The sequence below is a fragment of the Zonotrichia albicollis genome, chromosome 10, assembly GCF_047830755.1.
Source record: "Zonotrichia albicollis isolate bZonAlb1 chromosome 10, bZonAlb1.hap1, whole genome shotgun sequence".
Classification (NCBI taxonomy): Eukaryota; Metazoa; Chordata; class Aves; order Passeriformes; family Passerellidae; genus Zonotrichia; species Zonotrichia albicollis.
In genome coordinates this window covers 18,757,586-18,780,502 of record NC_133828.1, presented here as the reverse complement: position 1 = coordinate 18,780,502, position 22,917 = coordinate 18,757,586, and the positions used below count along the sequence as shown (strand labels likewise).

Below are 22,917 nucleotides of genomic sequence, written 5' to 3'. Positions count from 1 at the left end.
AACCTTGTGCTTGCAAATTATCTGACCAAGATGCAATTAAATTATTGTTGTCTCATAAAAATACATAATTGGTTACTAAATTAAATAATTTTATTTCAGGCTTCAGTGAAGCCCTTCCCTAAAAATTAAAAGGAACCATAGAATGATGTGATTCTACAATTATAGTTTTTAAAAATATCTTCCTGAAATCAGTTGTTTTTTCTTACAATACTAACTTCATGGCATTAATGTAACAATTGGGTACCTCCATCTTTCCATATCTATAAAGTAACACTAAATAAAGTAACTACTCACCCATCATTGCAAGACATTTGAGATCTCTGGATGAAAAGAACTGATTGGTATTTACTATAAGCCAAATGCTACTTAGCTATACTTGCATGAATGAGTTCCACAGAAGTCATCTGACCCTAACCTCACTTCAGAGATAGGTGACAGAAAAATGAACCAGACTATTTTCTAACCACAGATTTTATCCTTAAAACAGTACATACACATCCAGCTAATTTGTATGTAACAAATGACAATTAGATTTAAATTTTATACGCATTTAGTTTTTCTAGGAACAGCGTACACATTTTAAAAGAGAGATGTTCAAGTAGAACCTTAGCACATTCACAGATCTAAAGAATATTAACACTTGGAACACATGGAAGAGGAAATGCACTGACTGCAATCAGTGCTTAAATGTGGGTATTTTGCAACAAAACTGTATTCACTTTTTGCTTACCAAGTTCATCTGTGCTGCAGATCTTGGCTTCCTCGAGGCAGTAGGTACCAGAAGTGGCCACTGCCTCGCATTACTATTGCTGCAGTGCTGAAGATTTAACCAGCTGCCAAAGAATTTTTCAGCTCTTAGCATAAAAGGAGGATTTGTTGGAAAGGGCTGGAGTTCTGCACAGCAGCATGTAAAACGTACAGACAGTAAGTGTAATGAGCACACTGCCTTCCAGGGCTCATGTACATGAAGAGCTGCTTTAGGGCAGTGCTTGGACAGGACCCAAGTTAAACTGCAGTGAAGACAAGCTTCTAATTGCTCCCCAGTCCTTTGTTTGACTGACATTGGAGTCCTATTAGCTGTGTATTTGAAGTGTATGCCATGCTTGCTGAAAACAGCTGATATTCTTCTAACACAGTGTATATTTGGGTAACTAAACAGCCATGTTTAGTTGGGTAACTAAACATCCATGTTTAGTTGGGAACTAAACATCCAGTCACACCTGCTATCCATGTACCCCCTGCACTGGTCTAATTATTTTATAATATCATTCCTAAATAAACTGCTTGCCAAGTTGAGTAGATACTCAACTGATCAATCTTTAAAATTGTTTGCTTATTAAATCAAAAATTTTTAAACTAATACCTTTCATGTTAAATGCAAGCTGTTGTTCTCAGAATGAGACTCGTTCATGCACACAGAAGCGATGCCAGTTTCTGTCCCTGTTGCTGCAGTGCCTGTGTTCTGTACTGGCCGTGCTGTGTGTGCTGTAGAGCCGTGTTCAGCTGTGGTGCACCTGGCGCAGTGTTTGCTGCCTGGTTTCACATGAGCAGTGCTTGTTGTGGTCCCGGTGACTGCGGTGCCCCCAGTGTCTCTCCCAGCATGTGCGTGAGAGCGAGTAACACGCCTGGCATGTGTAACCCCATCGTGTCCCCACGGTGTCCCTAGAGATGTCCCTGAGGAATGCCGGGTGCCCCAGGTGCCCTCAGTACTAACCATTGCCTTGTCTGCGTTTGTGCCCAGGTCATACGCCAGCCCTGGCTTGTGCTCCTAACAAAGACGTGGCTGACTGCCTGGCACTCATTTTGGCTACCATGATGCCTTTTTCTCCCTCCAGTTCAGTGACGGCTTTCAACTTCGCTTGTTTTAAAAAAGACAATTTGGGCAGGACACACCTCTGCGATGGCTCCGCTGTGGGCACCATTAACTCTTATGATAAGCCCTTGAGTAATAACATAGGAACAGAGGATGGGTACAATGAAAATGATTCGGATTCTGAAACATTTTGACTCATTGGTATTCGAAAACTTTTTTCGTTATTGTTTCGTTTTAGCTTTAATTTTTGTCTTTTTAAACAGCTTAAATCCCACGGTTATATTCTTAACTATTATTCTTGACAAGTAGTTATTGAAAGATTTGTAGTGCTGATGAGAATCTAGCCTTTAAATAACAAAATTAGAGGGATTTACTGGAACATATTCCTAATAGAGTTCTGCAGCTTTTCAGTTTCCTGATGTTTTCTTTAGGCCCAAAGTGCCCCTGTGGAAAGTCTCTACCTCTTATTTTAAGTAGAAAAAGAGAAAATGCCTTTTTTCTTTTTGACAGCACAAATAAACAGAGAACTGTTTGTAAAGAGTTCTTTCATGTTTTAGCTGCACCTTTAGTGCACAATCCTATTTCCAGCATAACCTTCACAGATTCGAGCATCACTCCTTTCCTATGTTTGTCTGTTTCCTGCTTCCAGGGGCTCTGTTAATTAGATAATTTTTTTTCATGAACCAAAGGTAAAGTTGTAATCTTAAAACTGCCTGTATTACTTTTCTACAGGAAATGAAACCTTTTACATTCTGCCTGTATTAAGCACTTAAACGTACAGAAGGCACTTTTTACAGTTCGTAGTTGCAGTACACAATTAGAAAAATGTAGTTGTTAACTCTGAAGGCCAAATTCTGCTCATCCCACCATATTTTTCCCATGAACCTCACTTCTGTAAAATGCTAATCACTTGGCCCTTATTTTTTTTCAATTCAGCACAAATGTTTATTTGCACTACAGAATTAGGGTCATTAGATGTTTCTGTCACCTGAGCCATTAATCATGAATCCAGTACCAGTAAAAAAAGGGGAGAGCGGGAGAAATCATGTGTAGACAAAGGTGTATGTAAAAGTTTCTAATGATTTGCCAACTTAAATGGCGCTTTTTTCCTTTTCTATGGTTAAATAATTTATTTTTACTGTTAACAGTATTGAATTTTAAAATACTTTTGCCAGTGTTTGGATTAACAGAGCAAAGGTAAAGCAATGAAAGCATATCACCAAAAGTTGAAATACCAAACATCAGAAACACAACAGTGTACCGTGTAGGGGACCAGAGACAGATGCTAAAAAAGCCTTTTGTCACCAGCTTTTAAAGCAGTGTCAACTTTGTGAATATGTTTACTCCTTCTGCCAAAGTTTCTAGGTCAAATGGACCCCGACCCTCCTCTGCAGCAGATGTACAAAAGGAAGAATGAGACTTTGTAAACAAAAACAAAAAACACAAACAAAAAACTATCATGAACTAACCAGCCGTACCAAGAGGACCAAAATGCTTCAGTAATTCAGTTGAAGACTTTGCTACTTTTATTTTTTTGTTCAAATGTGAGTGACATAATGAAGTAGTTTTTTCTAAATGATAAAAATATAAACTTTTGAGGTAAAATAGTCTTGGGTGAATTTTACATTTTATGACACCGGTTTCAAGTTGACATTTTTAACTGATGATGTGTTGACCACAGGTGGGTTTTTTTCCCAGACTTTAGAATATGTTCATATACTTTTAATGTAAATGTGTTTCTATTTATTTGAGATGAAACAAATGCCCAGGAAAAATCACTATGGCTTGTTCTCCTAGTTAGCATTCATGCATACTGAAATGAAATGTGAATCTGGCAAGACTGAGGGCCTGAGGAGCAAAAAGGAAGGGTGGATGCACACCGGGAGAGTGCCCATCTTGTATGGAATGCAAAGGTCCACTGGCTGTGTTGGGAAAAAGCAGAAAACAAAACACTTTCCTTTGTTTAAGAGTTTAAGAAGGATGCAGCCCCTTGCCAGACAGGTGAGAAAACCCACACAGCTGTGGCACAGCATGGAGTCAGGTGTTGTGTTCCTGTCATTCCACTCAGCTTGTCTCAGGCCTGTGTCTGTGCTGGGAGGGTGAGATCAGCGTCCTCGGTGCTCGCTTTTGGCAGCGTAAAGGAAAAGTAAGGATTGGAGTTTTAGTTGCAGTTTTTGGCCCTGTTCTGCTGGATTGTTGAAAATCTATTGGCAGATTTCAGTCCTTTAATTAGGAAGAAAAAAATAAATATTAATTTTATTTTGCCTTACTAAAATTGAGTATTTTTTTCCTTGATCGTTAGCAATCTTCCAAAGTTTACAACAAAAAAAAAAACCCTTTTCTCTCTACTCTGTAGTTCCTAAAGTAGAATGACAGAGAATCTGCAACCTTGCTTTTCTCCTCAGAAATAGCACCAAAAAACATTTTAATTGGTTTTTCTTAGCATTTTTGCTTTTAAAAGTTGCAGAACAGCAATAACCACCTTACTTAAAACACTGAAAATAAGAGGAGAGAGCAGTTAGAATTTTCAGTGGTGCCTGTTCCAAAATGAATAGTAATCCCAACTTTTGGGGTTTTTTTTAATATAGAAGGATGGCATTGAAAACAAACATATGGGAAATAGCTGCCACCTGTCTAACAGCAGAATCAGCATTTTAATCTTATTTTAAGCAGAAATGTAGGCAGGTTCCTTGGCAGGATTACTTGTAAGTCTCACCCTGAAATACAGAAAATTACGTTATCCTACATGACAGTGCTTCATTAAGAGAAAACCAGCCCTCTTTATAAAAGGTTGTTATATTATTTGAAGCAGCCATTTAAAAAGTCTCAGTATTTTCACCTGCTGCCCATACAGTTACCAAAACTTTTTCTAATTGCAATACCTGGTAACACTGGTAATTGTGGAGTGCAACAGCTGCTGCATCCCAGAAGCAGAGGTGATTTATTTCTGAGTCACGCTGGTCCTTCCAGGAGCCAAATCCAACCTTTAGCCATGAAACTCCACAATGGTGCCAGGATGCAGCCTTCCAAAAAGCACAGGAATGTAGGCTGTGCTCACCTCCAGGGCACTGCACAGGTCGTGTTTGAGGGCGCTGGATTCAGCAGGAAAACTGCCACAAGCGAGACACTGGGAAGTGCTCAGTGTTGGCCTCTCCCACATCTCATGTGAGTTACCAGAATCCTTTTTTTTGTATGCTAGCACATCAATCTGTAATTTATCACATGTAGAAATCAATGTGTAGTTTAGGGCAGGTATATAAGCATGCGAGTAATGTTACTCTTGTAAATAATCTCCTTGCCTTTCTGTGGACTCCTTACAAGAGTAATCATACAGAATCGTTGCACTTAACCCTGGATTCTGCAGCTTACACACGTGGGCAGCTTCTGTGTCTGCACCCAGCAGAAGGCACCTGGGCAGGGGCAGCTCCGTGCCCCCCGGGTGTGCTAGCAGGATCGTTTCATCCTGTATTGTAACCACAGCTGCAGGCGGAATCCAGAGCAGGACGGGCTCCCAGGTCTCTCTCACAAATACTGAGTTACAACCTCCGGACTGCCTGAAATAGCTGTGAAATAGCTCAGGGGATTTCTGTTCATCGCTACTAAAAGGGCACCATAATGTGTTTGGTACTTTTATGCAGTCAACAACTGCCAGGTTATTGAATTAGAACAAACACATGAAATGAATTGTTTATCCATTGTACTGTTGAGAAACTTGGTTATGTATTTGAGGATGATTTAAAAAAATTTTGTGATTTTTATTCTTAGTCATGTAAGAAATATTAGAGTGCCTTTTTATATTTGTGTATAATGGAAATGTTTTGTGAAACTTGTCTTTTTTTTTTTTTCATTTGAGTGTTATAAAAGCAATATATTACCAGTAAATTTTCATTTCAGACCTTCTTTGAATGTATAAAGTGTTTCTTCTTTTCATATGTTCTACCTGCATTGAAATGAAAATTAATATGCTAAATTTCTATAGGAATAATGTATAATTTTCGCAGTGCTGAAAATGCTTTCTTATTACACAAAAAGTAAACTTAGGTCAGTGTTATAGGAAAGGGCGTTTTAAACTAGTGACAATCTTGAGTGTGTGTATAAAATGTAATTTTATGCATTTCTTATGCAGTGATCTACATATTAAAGCCAATATCTTATGTTTTGTAGGTTTTGTCTTATATTTTATGCTTTAGCATGTGCAATATATCTTTACAAACCATGGTGATACGCATCTGGTGCCAGTGTTATATTTTGCATAACATTTGTAATAAACTATATAAAACATTGTTTGATGGTTTCGGTGGGGTTTTGTCAGTAATGTTTGCTTTTGTAAATTGAAGTTTTAGGACTTGGGTAAATGTCACATATGAAATGAGGAAAAAAAAACTTAATTCATTGAATGACTTGGAATTCAACCTGAATCTTCTCAAGCACAGTTTAGTAACTTTTTAAACTACTGAATGCTGTATTAATGTAATAAAGAACCCTAACTGTAAACTACTATTGCAATGCATTCAGATGGTTATTTTTACAAATAAAAATGGTACAAATACAGTGGAAAACTGAGTAAATTTTGTTTCTTTTGGGGGAGCCGGGGAGGCTTAAGTATTTCGCAGGGAATATGAAAATGCAGTTACTTCGTACTTCCCTCATATATAAATACCCATTGCCCTAGAAAGCTGATTTTGCTTTCTCTGTAGATTCGGGGAAGGTGAGGAACAAAATAAACCACCAGAGTAATTTATTTTTTTCTCAGTCATTAAATATTTAACTGTTTTCCCTGGGGAGCCCCAGCCGCCCTGCAGCTGCCTGGGGCAGCAGTCCCACAGGGACTAAAATGCACCAGACAGCTTCAAGACAGTGATAGTAAGGTGTTAAAAGTAACCCGAATTAAAGCAAACAAACAAAGGGTCCGTGCCCAGCGGGTGTGCGGGTTTATTTTCGGCAAGGCGCCGGCTCCGGCGGGGCTGGCTGTGCCGCGGGGCCCGCCCGAGCGCTGCGGGGCCGAGCGGCCGCGCCCCCTCACGGCCCCGGCGCGGCGCCCTCCCCATCATGGCGGACACGCCTCCCCCGCCAGCCGCGACATGGCGGGCGGGCCCCTCGGCCCGGCGGCCGCCCGACCTCCCCAACATGGCGGCCGCTCCCTGGCGCCGGCGGCGGCCAGGTTGAGGCGCCGGCCCGGCCGCCCTCCCGCTCCGCCTCCCGGGCGCGGCGCTCCCGCCCCGCCCCGCCCCGCCCCGCCGTGCCCGTGTGCGCGGGGAGCAGCGCTCCGCTCCGCGGGGCGCCATGGGGCGGGCGGGCCGCCGGCTGCCCGCGCTGGCAGCGCTCTTCTACGGGGCGCTGGCGGCCCTGGTGCTGCTGGGCGTGCGGGACGTGATGTTCCTCTACGAGGAGAACCGGTGCAGCATGACCTACATGTACGAGTACCCCGAGTACCTGGTGAGTGCGGCGGGGTGTAACAGGTGGGACCTGCCGCTCCCGGGGCGGTGCCGCCCGCCCCTCCGCGCCCGGAGCCCGGAGTCCGGAGCCTGAGGCGCCGCTCCCCTGGGCAGGGAGAGCAGCCCCGAGCTCGGGGCTCGCCGCCGTGCTGGAGCGAAGGGCGGTAAATGGGGCACGGGCAGCTGGGCGGGAGCGGGGCCGGGCTGGCAGGACGCGCTGCTGTGCCCCCGCCGTGTGGCGGTGCCCCTCGGGGGAACAGAATGGTGGCAGAGCCGCCCACCTGTAACCCTGCGGGGCGCTTCGTGCTGCCGCCGTGCAAAACCTGCCCGCGGTCCGAGCTGCCGATGCCTGGAGCTCCGAGTGGCTCTGTGAAACCCAGGATGTTGGGTTTCACACGGGTGTTGGCCGAGGAAGGGGCTGGGCCAGCTCCTGTGCCTGCGCTGGCAGTGCCTAGGAGGCCGAGCCTTGCACTTCATGGCCCTTCTCGCGACTTCTTAGTGGGAAGTAACCAGTGTGTCAAAAAAGGGCAGAACTGAGCTTTGACTATTAGTGTATCTCTCAAGGTGGTGAACAGTGGTGCAAAGTCCTCTCGGTGAGCACTTTGGAGGTGACATGTCCCAAAAGGTACATGGGAGAGCTTGTAAATCCCTCTGAGGTCCGTCTTGTTTTGCTAACAGCCTTGTAGAAGTCTCTTTGAAAACGTGGGATCAGTTTGAGAGAATTGCTATTTTCCCATTTTCCACACACTGTTCTGGTTTAGTAATGGAAGGATGTAAATGCATATTTGTAAGTTCGCTGCTAATGCTGCAGCACGCACTTGTTAGAAAACTGTTTCTCTTTTTGATAGTAGTAAATACTACGGCATTTTCTCTCTTATTAAAAGCATAACTGGTTGAGTTCTGAGCATTCATTTTTCATTATCTGAGATCTAATTTATGTTGGGAAAATGGTAATTATTCTAAATAACACAGTTCAGAAGTAGTTTGCAAGCTGGCTTGCACAGTAAAGAAGATCAAAAAGCAAAAAGCGTCTAAATTCATAATGAAGGAGAAAGTTAATTTTGGGGTCTAGGTAACCTTCATTTCCTAACCTTGATATAGCCGTCTTAGCCTAACAAAGAGGAACTTGGTATGGCTACAGGGATTGTTTTGTCAGTGCTGTAGAACAAATTCGTTTAAGCAGTTATAAGTACTTAGATACTGCACAGCAAGTTTTGAGATCTCCTGGCAGCCAGAACCTACTTCAGCTTCAGTCTGAAGCCAACCAACAGAAAGTTACTGGCAAAACCCGTGTGACGGTATTGGCGGGTGCCTGAAACTCTTGTCTGCCACCACATCTTTTGTCTTTACTCATTATGTAAGGGCTTAAACTCGGGCATCTTTAGGCGGGATGCAAGGCTTAAAGGTGAGCATGCAGGAGATGCAAGTCACAGCTGGCTGTATTGCCCTCTGGAATTTCTGCTTCTTGTGTAATCACTTTTGCCATGCAGAAAACAGTACTTCGGGCTGGGGGGCAAATTGTGAATTCATTTGGGTTTGCTGAGGTATTGTACTTTACAGGTAGGTTTTTATTGTTGGTGTCTACTGTGTGTGTGGTGCTGCCTTCGCTAGGAAACCCCAGCGTGGGAGTTTCGGTGGGAGGTACCTGTCCTTGCTTCTGGGTTGTTGTCATGTTACAAAACAAATAACTGCTTGAGCAATTAAACAAGAAGTTTCATTTCTTTTGTGTCCATCAGGGTGAGTTAGCTCCCGGTCAGCCTAATAATTGATCATTGATCATCTTTTTTTGCATGAGTTTTAGAACTGCAGTGTTTGAATTTAACCTGCCCTTGTCCTGTTCAGCTGTACTTGGCGAGAGACTCAGAAGTTAGTAATGAGGAGTTGTTCACATAAACCTAATTTCTTACAGAACCAGGGTGAGAAACCAAGCCTACACTGACGTTGTAAAAAGCTGCTGTAGCTTGCTACAACTGATTGCATAAGCAGTGTCTTGGGAATTCACAGTTTAAACCCACTGTCATGGAGCATGAATATCTCTTTTCCTTTGGAGTTACACATTGCCACTTTGTTGTAATATTTAAAAACTGTGATTTACCAAAAAATCCCCCAACCCCTCGGTATTTTGACAGTACAATTCTCATGGGTTGTGTGGGTTTTTGTGTTTGACAATGCCCCAAGGAAGAACAGCATGTTAATTTTGTGTTCCGTAAAAGTTTTTGAAAAGACAATGAACCGGGAAGTTTCTGTGGATGAACAGTTGATTTGATCTGTCAGGAAGTCACATAAGCACATCTTGCTGGCACTCTGAGTTTAGTAATGGGAACTGCTGAAGGTTTTTTTCACGTAATTTTGAAAGCCTTTCCAAAAGGAGCAGCAGAAAGGAATGAGAATGGGACAGTGGGGTGAATGAAACTGGAAAGGCAGGATGATGAAGAAAGGGAAAAGATCAAAGGATGATCTGAAGACATAAGCCCTGAATGAAGCCTAAATTTTCTTCTTCTCAGTGAAAGAATTTAACTCACAGTGTCACACTGTGTTAATGAATCAAGATACTAAAAAATTGTAAATAATATGCACACATAGATACATCTCATAGAATTGATATTTTATAAAGATATTAATAAAAACATAATTTAAATGGTTTACAAGTAACCAATGTACCAAAAATTTTGAAAGCTGAGGTGGGAGAAAACAGTCATTAGCTGAGCAGAGATAGACAAGAACAGGGGAAGGAGTGTGGGGGCACAGAATTAAAGCTAAATCACCTTTATGGTAGATGCAGCTGAGAGAAAACAATAAATGATTTGAATTAAAGATGCTTCTATTTCAGGGAAGCAATTAAGAGAGACTCTACAGGAGATTTCTGACACAAAACTGAGTTTAGTCTTGACCTTGTTGTGTAAAAGTGTTTCCTTAAAATAGAAACTACACCTTAATACATGTGTCTTTGTATTATCTTAATTTTCTCTCAGTTGTTACATAGTTGTAACATAAATAATCAAACACTGGAATGAGTGTATTTGCACTCATAAAAATTTTTAAAATCTGTATCTTAGAAACTCAGAATTATAAACCAACCAGCCTCTATGCAGGTGTTAAACCAAGACAGTAAACAAGAACACATTTAATTAAGACAGTGGCATATGACTCTAAGAGATTGACTTACTGGTGTGAGATTAATCCTCACCTAGCCCTTGGGATCAGAGAGATTTTGTTCTTTTCTCTCTGGGGATCCTAATCCTGTGAATCAGATGTGTGCTAGATTAGGGGGTTGCTTGTTGTTGTTGAGTGACAGCTGACATGGACGTTAGACCTGTGCTGTTCCAGAGCCAGGCACTTTGTCAGACCACACACCCAGCTCTGGAAAGGAAACAGGAAAAGCCTCAGGGGACCAGGGGTTTGTTTTTCCTGCTGAGCTGTTTGAGGTGCTAACTGCTGTTGGTTAAACTCCCCTGCAGGTGACATCTCTGTAAAACCAGCTAAGAGAATTCCCACGAGAGCTGCAGTTCCCCTGAGCTAGCAGGTGGTACCTGGCAGTCACCCACATCCCACTGCTCTCCAGGTGGGACTCTTGGATCCTGGTGCTGGGATCCATGGCCTTGGGAAGGCTTCCAGAGCCATTCCAGGGCAGCAGGAATAGTTAGCATCACTCTTGTGCCCCAGTTTCTGCTCTCAGCTGCTCCTCTCCTGGGAGAATTGCTGGGGTTTTGACATGCCTTTTTTTTTTGCTTTCCCCCACCTGTATTATAAGGCTGGATTTACTCCATGAATGTGCAGCTTTGGTAGATACATAATTGCATCCATTTGTAGTTTGTTTCAAAGCTAATTGTTTAGAGTGACTGGAGCCATTCATTATGCCCAATAATACTTATTAAACAGTTTGTTTGATAATTCCATTTTGAATTAGTTTTTTTTTTAAAGCCTAACCCAGTTTTTCATTCTGTATTCTTTAGACTGTAAGGAATAGTTTTATGGCTCATTTCTTCAGCCATAAAAATAAAATCACATGTGCCAGATGATTTAAATGGCTGGATAGCCACTGTATTTTCCTGTTTGTAACTCTATAAACAAGGTCCTTGTTTTCTTTTTAACTTTTGCAATAGAAAATAAAATTACCCAAGAAAACAGCCAGACGATACCCAGCATATGAGCTGTATCTCTATGGGGAAGGGAACTATGCTGAAGAAAACAAAAATCTCCTACTGACAGGAATTCCAGTTCTCTTTCTGCCTGGGAATGCTGGCAGTTACAAACAAGGTAAGTGTTTAGCTGAGTTATAGCTTTGCTACAAAAAAGCTCTCAGATTTGTGCATTTGGTAGTTTTCTGTTTGAAATAATATCAGAAAGAGTCATAATGCTTGATCATATTACTCTGTTTAATTCCAAACAGTCAAGATACATGATTTTTGTTTGAAATCAGTTGAATGGTTAAGCTGTAATATTTCTCTGGAGCAGCAAGGTTTTTGAAAGCCACAAACAGTACAGTTTATGCAGTTTATGCTCTGGCAGCACTGCAGCCTTGCTGTACTTCTGATTGCAAACATCTAGTTGGTTTTGATTTGAACAATGTTTAGTGCAGTTAATGCCAAATAAAACATGACCTGAATTTGATTAGGAGAAACTGAACCATCTGTTGTCTGTGATGTAAAGGAATTACATGCTATAGAAATTCCTGTAAGCTTGCCCTCTAGTTTCATTATTCCCTACACCTTTATATAGTGCTGTTTTTCCTTAACATTGGCTTCCCACTTTACACACAGCCTCTTTTGTTTTCCCTGTTACATTTCTAGACTCCAAAGGAAAAGCAGTAATCATTTTAAAGCATTTTTATTTTTCTGAATACCAAAGCTAATGGTACATGAAGTTTTGTGTTTCAATGTTTACTTTGGTACCTGCTATTCCTTCCAGTCTGGGTTTGTCAGACTGTTATTTTTGTTCCCTAAAATGTGCTTTGAAACAGTAAATAACACTCTCATGATGTTAGAAAATGGATGTGTGTGGGGGGAAAACCAGCATAGTCTGAGCCCTGATTTCTTACTGTGATAATTTTTCCTTATATTAGCACTAAACTTGATGATTAAATTACCTGATTTCAGAGAGCCTTTAGAGAGCTGGAGTTTTTTGATAATGTACTTGCTTAGCTTATAGTAGTGTAAAATATTTTACCAATTAGTACTTTCAGAAAACCCATAGAGACTTGCAGGCACAATAGCATCCAAAGAAGATTACAAACATAATGATTATGAGAGGTGCCATATGGACTTTAGTAATTGTGCATCAAATATTGCAAATCTGTGAATTAATGCTGTCTCTAAACACATGGCAGTATATCACTATGCAGGAAATAGAATGGTGCTCTCAGGGCATTTTAGGAATCAAAAGGGAATATCTGGAAAACAAACTTACTAGGTGAGTAGAAGTACTACATGCTATAGGAACAATAAATATTTTAGTAATGTTCTTTTTGGAATGGGTTTAGGGAGACTGGCAATACATCATCTATGCATTTTAGAAAACTTTTGTTAAAATTAATTAATATTAATTCTTACTTTGTTCAGAATTCATTGTGAGATAACACAGTTTTATTCTGGTGCCTAGATGAGCAGAGAAGGTGTTGCTATTGTAATTTTCTTGTTGTTGTTTAAAATATATTCTTATTTGCTGGACAATGAAGACAGGGGCTGCTGCTGCCTTTGTTGTCCTTGTTATCTTCATAGAACCATTTAGGTTGGAAAGGACCCTTAACATCATGGATTGCCAGCATTAATCCAGCCAAGCCCCCCTCTAAGCCATATCCCTGAGTGCCACGTCTGCACAGGTTTTGAATGCCTCCAGGGATGGCAACTCCACCTTGGGCAGCAATGTCTGACCACCCTTTTGGGGAAGAAACATTTCTGAGGATCCAGTATAAATGTCCCCTAGTGCAACTCGAGGCCATTTCCTCTTGTCCTTTCACTTGAAAGAAGAGGCTCACTCACAACCCATCTTCAGGAGTTTTTGATGTGCTAACAGGCAGTTTTGAAATATTAATTCGTCATCTTTCATTAGCACTAAAATGAAATTTGTAAAACGTACAAAATTCAGACTTTGAGTAAAAGACAATCTGAGAAGGAGGGTCCTGCTGTTCTCTCAACCTGTACCCTTGGAGAATCTTGCTCCTGTGTGCTAGATTTGGGGAGACCTTTATGGCCATCATTTGTTATTTTATATAGGCACTTTTGGGACTTTCACTTTTATTTTCTTCTACCATGCCTTGTTATTTGCAGCTGTTATTGTTCCCATCCTGCATTGTCTCCATGGAAACTTGGGGACAATTCTGCACACAAAAGGCTGAATTGAACAGTAGCCAGGGAAGACAGGTCAGAAGCAAGACCTTGTAAAGTGAACATTTCCTCACTTGAGGTTTTAGGTGGACAAGTGTCCTTTAGGGTTTGGTTTTGCAATCCCCCATGCTTATCTTAGTGGTGTTTGGGAATGTTTTCTTAGATGATGGCCTTCAAAGGAGTTTTCTTCTTGATGGCCTTCAAAGGAGTTTTAGGAAATCCTAGCAATAGGACTGCCTCTACAGTTGGAATCAAGGTTGCCTTCTTCTCCTGGTGGCACTAAGAAGGTGCAAATGAGATGAGAAAAGCAGCCCTAAGGTGGAGGAACATGATCCTTGTATAAATTTGTTCCTGACATAAAATACCTCTGTTGTCAGCAGTCAGCTGAAAAGAAATTGTTTGGTTTAGAATGTCTTTTCTAAATGACTTGAGGTGAACAATGGATTTAATGTATTTGTTTCTTAATTTATTATGTATTTGTGTGTTCTTCTGCTAAAGTGATGCTGAGCAGTGACTGTTGGACTGTTCTAATTGCTGTGGTTTCTTTTTCTAGTACGTTCTCTTGGCTCCATTGCACTTAGAAAAGCAGAAGATGTTGACTTCAAGTATCATTTTAATTTCTTCAGTGTCAACTTTAATGAGGAGTTGGTTGCATTGTATGGTGGCAGCCTGCAACGACAGACCAAGTTTGTGCATGAGTGCATCAAAGTAATCCTTAAGCTGTACAAGGTAAGTAGTGCCACGTGCTGAGTTGTGCACTTCCCTTTGGGAATGGAATTCTGGGCTGCCTTTCCTGCTGCAAAACTGAGGAGTAGGGGAGGCAGACTTTTTGAAGGTGATAATAATGCTATAGAGAATTACTTCTCTTTAACAGGTTTTTAGTACTTGTGACAATCCCAGAGCTTTAAGGAGGTTCTGTGTTGTGTTTCTAAGTAAATACTTCTGTGCATAATGGATGTCTTTTTCTAGTAGAGATGTAAATATTGGTAGTTTACTAAAATATTCATATAGCATTGCCTTACATCAAGTTTTCTCTGGGAAAGTTCTTTGATGTCCTCTGTTCCTAAAAACTTCAGAAATTAAAATCAGCTTAAGTTTGCTAAGCTTACACAAGCTACACAGTATTTCCTTTTGAGCTGGATAATTCATATTAAGCACATTTTCATGAGATAGCAAGTACATTTTTATTGAATTTGCAAGCTTGTTTAGTTGATGCTAATTCATGTTGTCCTTGAAAGACCATAAGTTAATTGGAGTGGGGGGTGGAATCTACAGCTGGTAAGAAAATAAGAACAGTTCAATGTCAAATCTGTTTGTGATGTGTCTGATTGCTCTTTGCTGAAGGATCGGGAATTTGCCCCGAGCAGTGTGGCAATAGTTGGGCATTCCATGGGTGGTCTTGTTGCAAGAGCATTGCTCACTCTGAAGAATTTTAAGCCTGAACTTATAAACCTGCTCATTACACAAGCCACACCTCACGTTGCACCTGTAATGCCTTTGGACAAATATCTTATTGGTGAGTATTGCATTTGTCTAACCACATGGTATTTATCTATTGATCCTCTCGAGCTGTGGTGGGGAGATTCTTGCAAATCAACAGCAAAATGTGCTGCTTTATTTACTGTAATGAATCTGTTCCTTTGTTACTCAGGTAGTTGAGGGTGCCAGGCTACTCAGAGAAAGTCAAGTGTGATATAGAAGGGATTATGTGGACTTGAGTTTCTGTGTGATGCCTGGAGCTCTCAATAATCTGTAATTTAATAAGTTGCAGGGCATGTTACTAAATTTGTAAGCTTTCCAGTGAATGACGTATTTTCTTTCTCTTTTTTCTCCTCTTTTGAAACTTGACATCTGTAATGACCTTTATCTTTATTGGATGAGATAGTGTTAGTTCTGTAAAAGGTGATAAATTTAATTATTTTCATACCCAAAGGTTGTACAAGTGAGAATATAAATATAGATGTAATTACATATTTTAAATATTTACAAAAAAGATCATATCTTCCCTCACCTAAATAAGTGTGGCATAAAAATGAAGTATAATCATTACACATGTGCTATACACTTCCTGAAAAGCTAGATTTGATTAAACTATACTGATTAAATATGTGTTTTGTGGTATTTGTGCTGCTGCATGGAGATACTGAGGGAATTGGTGAAGGAAATGTACAGACATTAATTTTCATTGTTCTCTGTGACACCCAAGAGGAATGAATTATCTTTAGCTGCTCAATTTGATTTATTGTGCTTGTATTAATTCTCCATCCTACAATTGATTTCAGTGCAATGTTTCGTCCTTACTGACTGTTTTCTGGACTTCAAGTAAATCTGTGTCTGTCCTTCAAATAAACCTGTGGATTGCTACTCTAACAATATATGTGCTCAGCTGATAAAGAAAATGTATCTTTCCTAACTGCTACCTGTTTGGGTTAAAACAATTTTCCTCTCTTACGTGAAGCAGAAGTGATAGTCAGAGCTCAAATGTCTCCTAGGGGGCTTACAGAAACTCTTAGTTAATGTTTATATAGCTCTTTTTTTTATATCAAATAGCCTTATGGGAAAATGATGATTGATTTTAATATATTTTATAGATTTTTATACAGCTGTAAACAATCATTGGATTCTAAAGGCCCAAGATTTAAGAAATTTAACTACCCTTTCTGTGGCGGGAGGATTCAGAGATTACCAAGTTCGTTCAGGACTGGCTTTTCTACCAAGATTGAGTCAACATGACAGTGCCTTATCTGTTGTGGTAAAAAAGCAAACTGTTTTTTTTTGGTTTTGCATGGAACTGTGCTAGATAGTTATTAATGTAATGCATGTATCAGTGTCTATATGGGCAGCATAGTGTCAATAAATATGAAAATACTGCATGTTCAAACACTGGATGGATACTGTATGGTTATAAAATCAGAAATAGTTGATGTAGTCTAAATGAGCCACCACTGGAGGAGTATGTGTGGCACTGATTGGAATCATCTATCACTGATACTGTTTCTTCTTACCACCTGCTTGCACTTCTTCAGTTCTAGAACCCAAGTTTTATTTCCCTGTATTTTTGCAAGAGGTGTGTATATGGAGAAAGATGAATGTGTAGTATAGAAGTAGAGTGTTCTGTTATAAAAGAGAGCTCTGGCATAGCACCTTCTTTTTGTATTTGTTGTTTTTCAAAGAATTTAGGAATAGAAAGGATGTAGAGAATCATCAAGTCCAATTTTCTGCTTTTGAGGCATCTATCCTTTCAAAATTAATCAAGGGTCAGCAGGAAGTATTTAGGTTTGTTGTCCATCCTCTCTCCATCAACTTGTTCTCTACATGGACAATGGAGAAGCTGGAAAACACAAGGAGGTGAAGAACTTGTAATTTCCAACTTCCTTTTACTGCAGAAGTCAGTTTTTAAATGCCTTTCTTCTGACATCTGCTTAAAATGCTATATGAAATAGCTGTCATTCCCTTGGTGTTTACCTCCCTGTGTTGTACAGAAAGCTGTCTATAAATAGGCTCAGCTCGGATCCTGCTAGGCTAAGAGGATTAACTCTGCATTCCCTTTGTCCTAGTAACCCTTCTCTGCATCTGCTCTACTTTCATTTCTCTTGAGTGTTGGTGACCAGAATTTTGCATGAGATTTCCTGAGTAGTGGTACCAGTTCTTTCTGGCTTTTGTTTGGTTCGTTTTGGAGGTTGTCTTGTGGTTGCTATTGTTCAGTTTGGATTTTTCTTCCCAATGATGCATTAATAGTTCATAGTTTATTTGATTCATGTTGAGCCATAGGTTGATGAGCTCCATTTGTGGGAGGTTTTTTAGATAGTGTTAGTCCCTAAAATGTAATACATGAAATCCATTTAAAGCAAGTAATAGCTTCAGACTGACCAGCCTTTCTTTGTGGTGCTCTGATGATTCTTGCTGTTGAGGACACCCTTGGTTTCTCAAGAACAGCTTTCATTGGCATGCTGCTATTCTCATGTGCCAGGATCAGTTATTAAAATAGTAAGATTAGTCATAGAAGCAGTCTTTGAAGAAATTTTTGGTAAGTTTCCTCCTCTCCATTTTCTGCCCTTTCACCTCTGGTCCCTGCTATCTAACACAGATAGTTTTGCAATTTTGTTTTATCATTTTCATCTTGCACGTGCTTCAGTGCTTGCAAGATGGGTGACTGAAGAAGTCATTCTGCTGCACCCTAAGCCCTGAAACTTTTAAGATAAGGGCTGTTATTTTTAATAATTGTGCAAATATGTTTAAATAAGGAGGGGAAAGTTTTCCATACAGTTTTAGAATTGAGTACTAATAAAAGCTTAATGGTTTTTTTCCCCCGAACAGAGCTCAGCTGTGCCTAGAGCTTGGGCCTCAACTGACCATCTCTCCATAGTGTGGTAAGAGAATGGAACACAGGTTCATTGACTCCCTGTGCATAGCTCTCTTCTCCACTGTTAACCCTTTCTACCATAATTTAACTTCACTTTATTATTATGGTGAAGTCTCTTCTGACCAGTTTTAACACCCTGGATCTTACCTTTCTAGATTTAATTTTCCTTATTCTGTCTTCTAGGTGCAAAGAACTGATCCTGGCTACCATTAGAGCTTTTTTTGATCTCATAGATGAAAACACAAGGCAGGTCTGTATATGTGATCTCTGTATATTTCCCCATCACACTTTCTTCTTCCATCCCAGAATGTTTAATCAGGAGAAATATCTCCCTGTTTCACAGAAAGCTCTTTCTTGATTATTCGAAATCACGCTGAGAAGTTTCCATTTTGTACCAGTCACTGAGAAATCCCTTTGTGTTGTTTAACCAAAGAGTCAGAAATAAGGTGTTAGCTCAGTTTTCATTATTGACTGCTTGATGCTTTATAGCTGAGCTGTGGGCTGAACATTTCTTCCACAAAGCAGCAGGTTCAGTTGACCTTGCACCAGGATAAACAAATTTTGTTGGATCTGTAGCTGTGAATTTGACCTCTAACGTGTACATAAGAGCAGAGCCCAAGACACAGAAGAGGAAGGATTTTAGATGTTCCTTCTGAGGCTGTTTGAGACAGACTCCTCTGGTTTTTCATGTGTACTTATTTTATTGTGTGATTTTGAGAGTCAAAAAGAGCAGTACAGTTCTGCAGCACTGACTGTGCTAGAGGGTAAAACTTTTCAGAAATCAATTGAAGTGGCCACAGTTTTGGAAAGTGGAATAGATAAAAATTAGTCCTGGAAGGCTGATTTGGAAAAAGCAAAACCAAACCAATCAAAAAACCAAAAATCCCAGCCAAAATCCAAACAAAAGTGAATCCCAGTGTGGCTATACAGCTGGATATGAGAGCTCAGATTAGCCTAAATGTGAGAATTTTTCTTAAGCTCTGGCCTGAGTTTCATTTCAGGAAGAATGCATGTGTGCCTATAAAGAAAGTTTAATGGAATGGTTTGCTGGGTTATGAGTAGGTGAGAATGTAAAACTCCTGAAAGTTTTGGCTGTGCTCATTAATGTGTAGATTTTCTGTATTGCAGTGATTGGCTGTTGGTGGCACTTCAGAGTATTGAATTCAGAACAGAAGGGGTTCAATGACTTCTAACAATCTCTGCTGCCTTCCCTCCACAAAACTCTATTGCTGGCTGTGATCATGAGGTGATCTTAAATCACACATGTTGGTAAAAATTGATAATGTGCTTTTGTTTTAGATAACTGAGGATCCAAAGAAGAGAATGTCTGTATTGAATCACCACTTTGTGAGACACCCTGCAAAGATGTATGAGGAAAATCCTGAAGCTTTTACACACCTCACAGGTGAGCAGCAGTTTTCTTTTTAATAGGGTTCAGTGATACTGCTTTGTTAATGGTTAATCTTCTCATTTACACTTTCAGAATACACTTTGTCCTCCTTCAGGCAAACTAAAACAATATACAGGTTATAGACCTAAGCAATCTGTATTTATTTGGTTTTGGTATTAAATTGGTTAACAGGGATAGGTGCAAAAATCTGTCACTTTTCTATAGCTCAGACTCTGAGGAGTCATATTTACACCAGGTTGTCCAGTAGGAAATCTCAGAAAGTGGGAATTGCTGGATGTCAGAAGGGCAGTTTTATCTGCAGTGGTTGCAGGAGGGATTGGAGGGGTGTTGCAGAGCCATTATGGTGATTTTGTTCTGCTCATGGAAATCCTGAACATTCAGACCTGCTCCATCAATCACTTTTCCCCATGACATGGCAGGGTGAAATGAACTGTTCACTGAGGGATTCCTTCTACAGTTCCTTCCTAAGGGTGCAGAGTTAAAAGTGAGAAATTTTGACTACATGGAATCTTAAGGACTAAACACAACTTTTGTAGAGCAAAGCTTTATTTTGCTGAAGTGGGCTGAACTGTTTTACACAAACCATTTTATTTCAGGAATGTTCTCAGTGTAAGACATTGTAGAAGTACCAATGTAGCTTGTACTTTGCTGTCCAGTTTTGGGCACCCTCTTACATGAAAGCATTTATGCATTGGCATCTCTGAAATGAGTGTGGAGCAAAAGACCACCCAAATGGGCAGTTCCTGAGGTGTGGGAAATGGGGGAAGGAGGCTGAGTGAACTGAGGAATTTCACCCTGAACAAAATGCTGAGGGGGATCATGTTGCTGTTTTCAACTTCCTAATGAAGAATTGGAGAGAAGATGAAGTTAGATTTTTATCAGAGGTTTACAGTGATAGCACAATTAGAAAGTAGAAGGTTTCTACAATTAGGCAGTAAAAATCGTGTTGTAACAAAAGACGTTCTAATTAGGTATTAGGAAAAAATATTTCACCAGGAAAGTCGTCAGACACTAGGACAGGTGCCCAGAGAGGTTGTGAAACTGATATTTTGGGAGGGTTGCCTTTTTTGGGTCAGATTTTAGCAAGAAGAAAAATTTCTTTTAAATTGGATTTCATGTTTCTGTCTTCCTATTCATGGTGACCTCTTGACATTTAGCTGAACTTCTGTCATGAATTTGTTACTCTCCTTAAATGAGAGAAAGATACAACCTCTTTGCATGCCAATTGGCATTGTTTGTACTCTGAGCTCTTCATTATTGCCTTACTCTTTTCCCTAGGCATATCTTTAAACTGCTCCTGGTTTTTTGTGTTACTCACTTTGCTGACCTTCTTCTGCACGAGTTTCTGTATTAGCTTTCTAAAATGCTGACAGGGACAAAGATTGGGGCTGTTCCTAATGTTGCCTCATCATTAATCACCCACCCTGTAATTACACGAATATAATTTGGTTTATTTGTTCTGTTGCCTTTATTTTCTTTCAAGATCCATGGGGTTTTTATTTTGCCATTAGTATTTATTAACAGGATCCTAGGGCTTATTGTTTCCTGTGTAACTGATGATAACTGTTGCATGTAATTGTAAGCAGTAGCAATCCTCAGTGTTGATTAAAGCACATAAGGTTTATATCCATATATAGACAGGAGATAAGACCTTGGTGATCAGTAAAATACCAGGTTTTGGATGAAAGGATAATTGTTTCTGCAGTGCAGCATACTGAAATATTTATTTTTAGGAGCTTTCAATTGGATTACAGTCAAAGCCTCAAAATGGACTTACTCAGTTTACAATGTAAGTAATATTTTTCCCCATTGTGTGTTTATATTTTTGTTTGGTTGTTGTGTTGGGGGGGGTTGTGGTTTTTTATTTTAATAATGAGCTTTTGTTTTTTTGGGTTTTTTTTAGGATTCTGATGGAAAATATTTCTCATTTCCTCTTGCAAGCCACAGAAAATCATACAGTCATGTTTACTGTGAAAATAGTATGTTGGTGAGAAAATACTTCTTTAATGTCTGGCATTTGTTTATAAAGATGTGATTTTTAATTTCCATTTGCTGCAGTCCTAAGACAATTAATGAGCAGCTGTTGAAATTACTGCCATCCATTTGCAATCACAGCCTAATGCATGTCAGAGGCACTACCTGTTTTAGCATGTCCCACTTAGTACTCAAGATCTGAGACCTTCAGTGCCACCTGAACCTCAGATGTTTTCTTTCCAACTCTCCTGGTTAGCTCTAATTACTGTGTCCTTTGATTTAGTGCAGTTCTGTATCAATGGTTTTGAAGGAAGAAGTTGTTTTTAGTGCTGCTGTGGTTTTTCCATACTTCTAATTTGGGAAAGCTGTTTGTAGGTTTGCTTTCCCACAATAAAATTTAAGTGAGCCTGAAAGGCTGCAGAAATCTTTCACTAAGCAAAGAAAGTGAATGGAAGACAGATGAGGAGACAGCACCATCTCAGTTGTCTCCTATGAAGAGAAAACACCATAATGTGCATTTCTTGTATTTTTAGCTTGAGACACAGATATTCAGCCAAATTTTTTTTCAGTTACTTATACAAGAATGAATTTAATCTCTTGGCAAACTGAAGATGGATAAATACACTTTTCAGAATCACATATTTTACATCAGTAGCAAGAAAAATGAGATGCTTTCCTGTTTCATCCTGCCTGTCCCTGTTGCCTCTCCTCCCCTTGCAGAGATGGCATTCATACCACCACTGTGAGCAGCAGTTGTGTGTGCTTGGTGCTGTTGTATCTTTCTCAGTGGCACCTGCAGTGTTTGCATGTTTGTTGTGACCTTAGCTGTGCTTTGACAGGATAACTTTTCCCTTGTTATGGTGTCTGAAACACAGGCCCAGTACAGCTTGAGAGGAGGAGGGAGGTTCAAAACAAATGTCTGAGAGCTGCATCATGGTGCTGTTGCTTCAGAACACATAAATTCTCAAGGAATGGAGCAGTAGAACGTTAAATATCCAAAGTATTCCTCTACTGCTTAAAAGAGTACCTTGAGATGTTCCTTTTAGTTAGAAGAGATTAAACATGGTGTGTAAGATAGATATTTTTAAAAGAGAATTTATGAAAGCTTGTTTGCTTAACTTTGTATTTATTCATATAAAGGGTGGCAAATTGAAGTTATGTAAAATGGTTCCTAGAAACCCCCACCATTCACTCTGAAGCTTCACCTTTCTGTCCTTGCAATTATAATTGCAAGATTGATATCAGTCCTTTAATTATCATCAGTTTTAACCCTTGCATTGTTTGAAGTAATCAGTATTTTGAATATATTTATAAATGCAATCACACCTAGGTAATGGAGTATTTTATGGTATTGACTTTACAGGACACAAGTAGCTGGATTTATGGCTGCATGAACACTAATTCATCAATGTGGTGAGTATGAACAATTCCTGTCCTTTATTCAAATGGGTTTTGTGAGGCTGTGTGAATTTAAAGTGTATAAATTATCCTTGGTAGGAAGGGATTGGGAAGTAAAATCATTATTGTAAATAATTCATGCTTTCTCTATCACCAGGAAAACAGGAAAGAATAGCTTTTCTTAAAATAGGTGATATTCC

General features: G+C 39.9%; 2 protein-coding genes and 1 long non-coding RNA gene across 15 annotated transcripts in view; 2 read left to right on the top strand and 1 right to left on the bottom strand.

Moving 5' to 3' along the window:
- The window catches only part of ANKRD44 (ankyrin repeat domain 44), a 131,966-nt gene extending 125,594 nt beyond the window's left edge, over positions 1-6,372 (top strand). For 9 of the 13 annotated variants that reach the window (XM_074548219.1, XM_074548222.1, XM_074548221.1 and 6 more), the window contains one exon: positions 1,742-6,372. In XM_074548219.1, coding sequence (XP_074404320.1) covers positions 1,742-2,007 — 266 coding nt within the window. In that variant the 3' untranslated portion in view covers positions 2,008-6,372. The remainder of the gene's footprint in view (positions 1-1,741) is intronic. The other 4 variants (XM_026795752.2, XM_074548224.1, XM_026795753.2 and 1 more) reach the window with 2 other exon arrangements.
- LOC141730441 (uncharacterized) lies at positions 3,514-7,724 on the bottom strand. Its single transcript, XR_012581942.1, has 2 exons — positions 7,530-7,724; positions 3,514-7,221 (listed from the first exon to the last, which is right to left on the bottom strand). It is a non-coding gene; the product is annotated as an uncharacterized LOC141730441 (long non-coding RNA).
- The window catches only part of PGAP1 (post-GPI attachment to proteins inositol deacylase 1), a 32,998-nt gene continuing 17,177 nt past the window's right edge, over positions 7,097-22,917 (top strand). The window contains exons 1-11 of the mRNA XM_014269794.3: positions 7,097-7,249; positions 11,352-11,505; positions 14,125-14,300; positions 14,916-15,087; positions 16,163-16,323; positions 17,889-17,941; positions 18,118-18,184; positions 19,234-19,339; positions 21,079-21,134; positions 21,249-21,332; positions 22,683-22,732. Coding sequence (XP_014125269.2) covers positions 7,097-7,249; positions 11,352-11,505; positions 14,125-14,300; positions 14,916-15,087; positions 16,163-16,323; positions 17,889-17,941; positions 18,118-18,184; positions 19,234-19,339; positions 21,079-21,134; positions 21,249-21,332; positions 22,683-22,732 — 1,232 coding nt within the window. The remainder of the gene's footprint in view (positions 7,250-11,351; positions 11,506-14,124; positions 14,301-14,915; positions 15,088-16,162; positions 16,324-17,888; positions 17,942-18,117; positions 18,185-19,233; positions 19,340-21,078; positions 21,135-21,248; positions 21,333-22,682; positions 22,733-22,917) is intronic.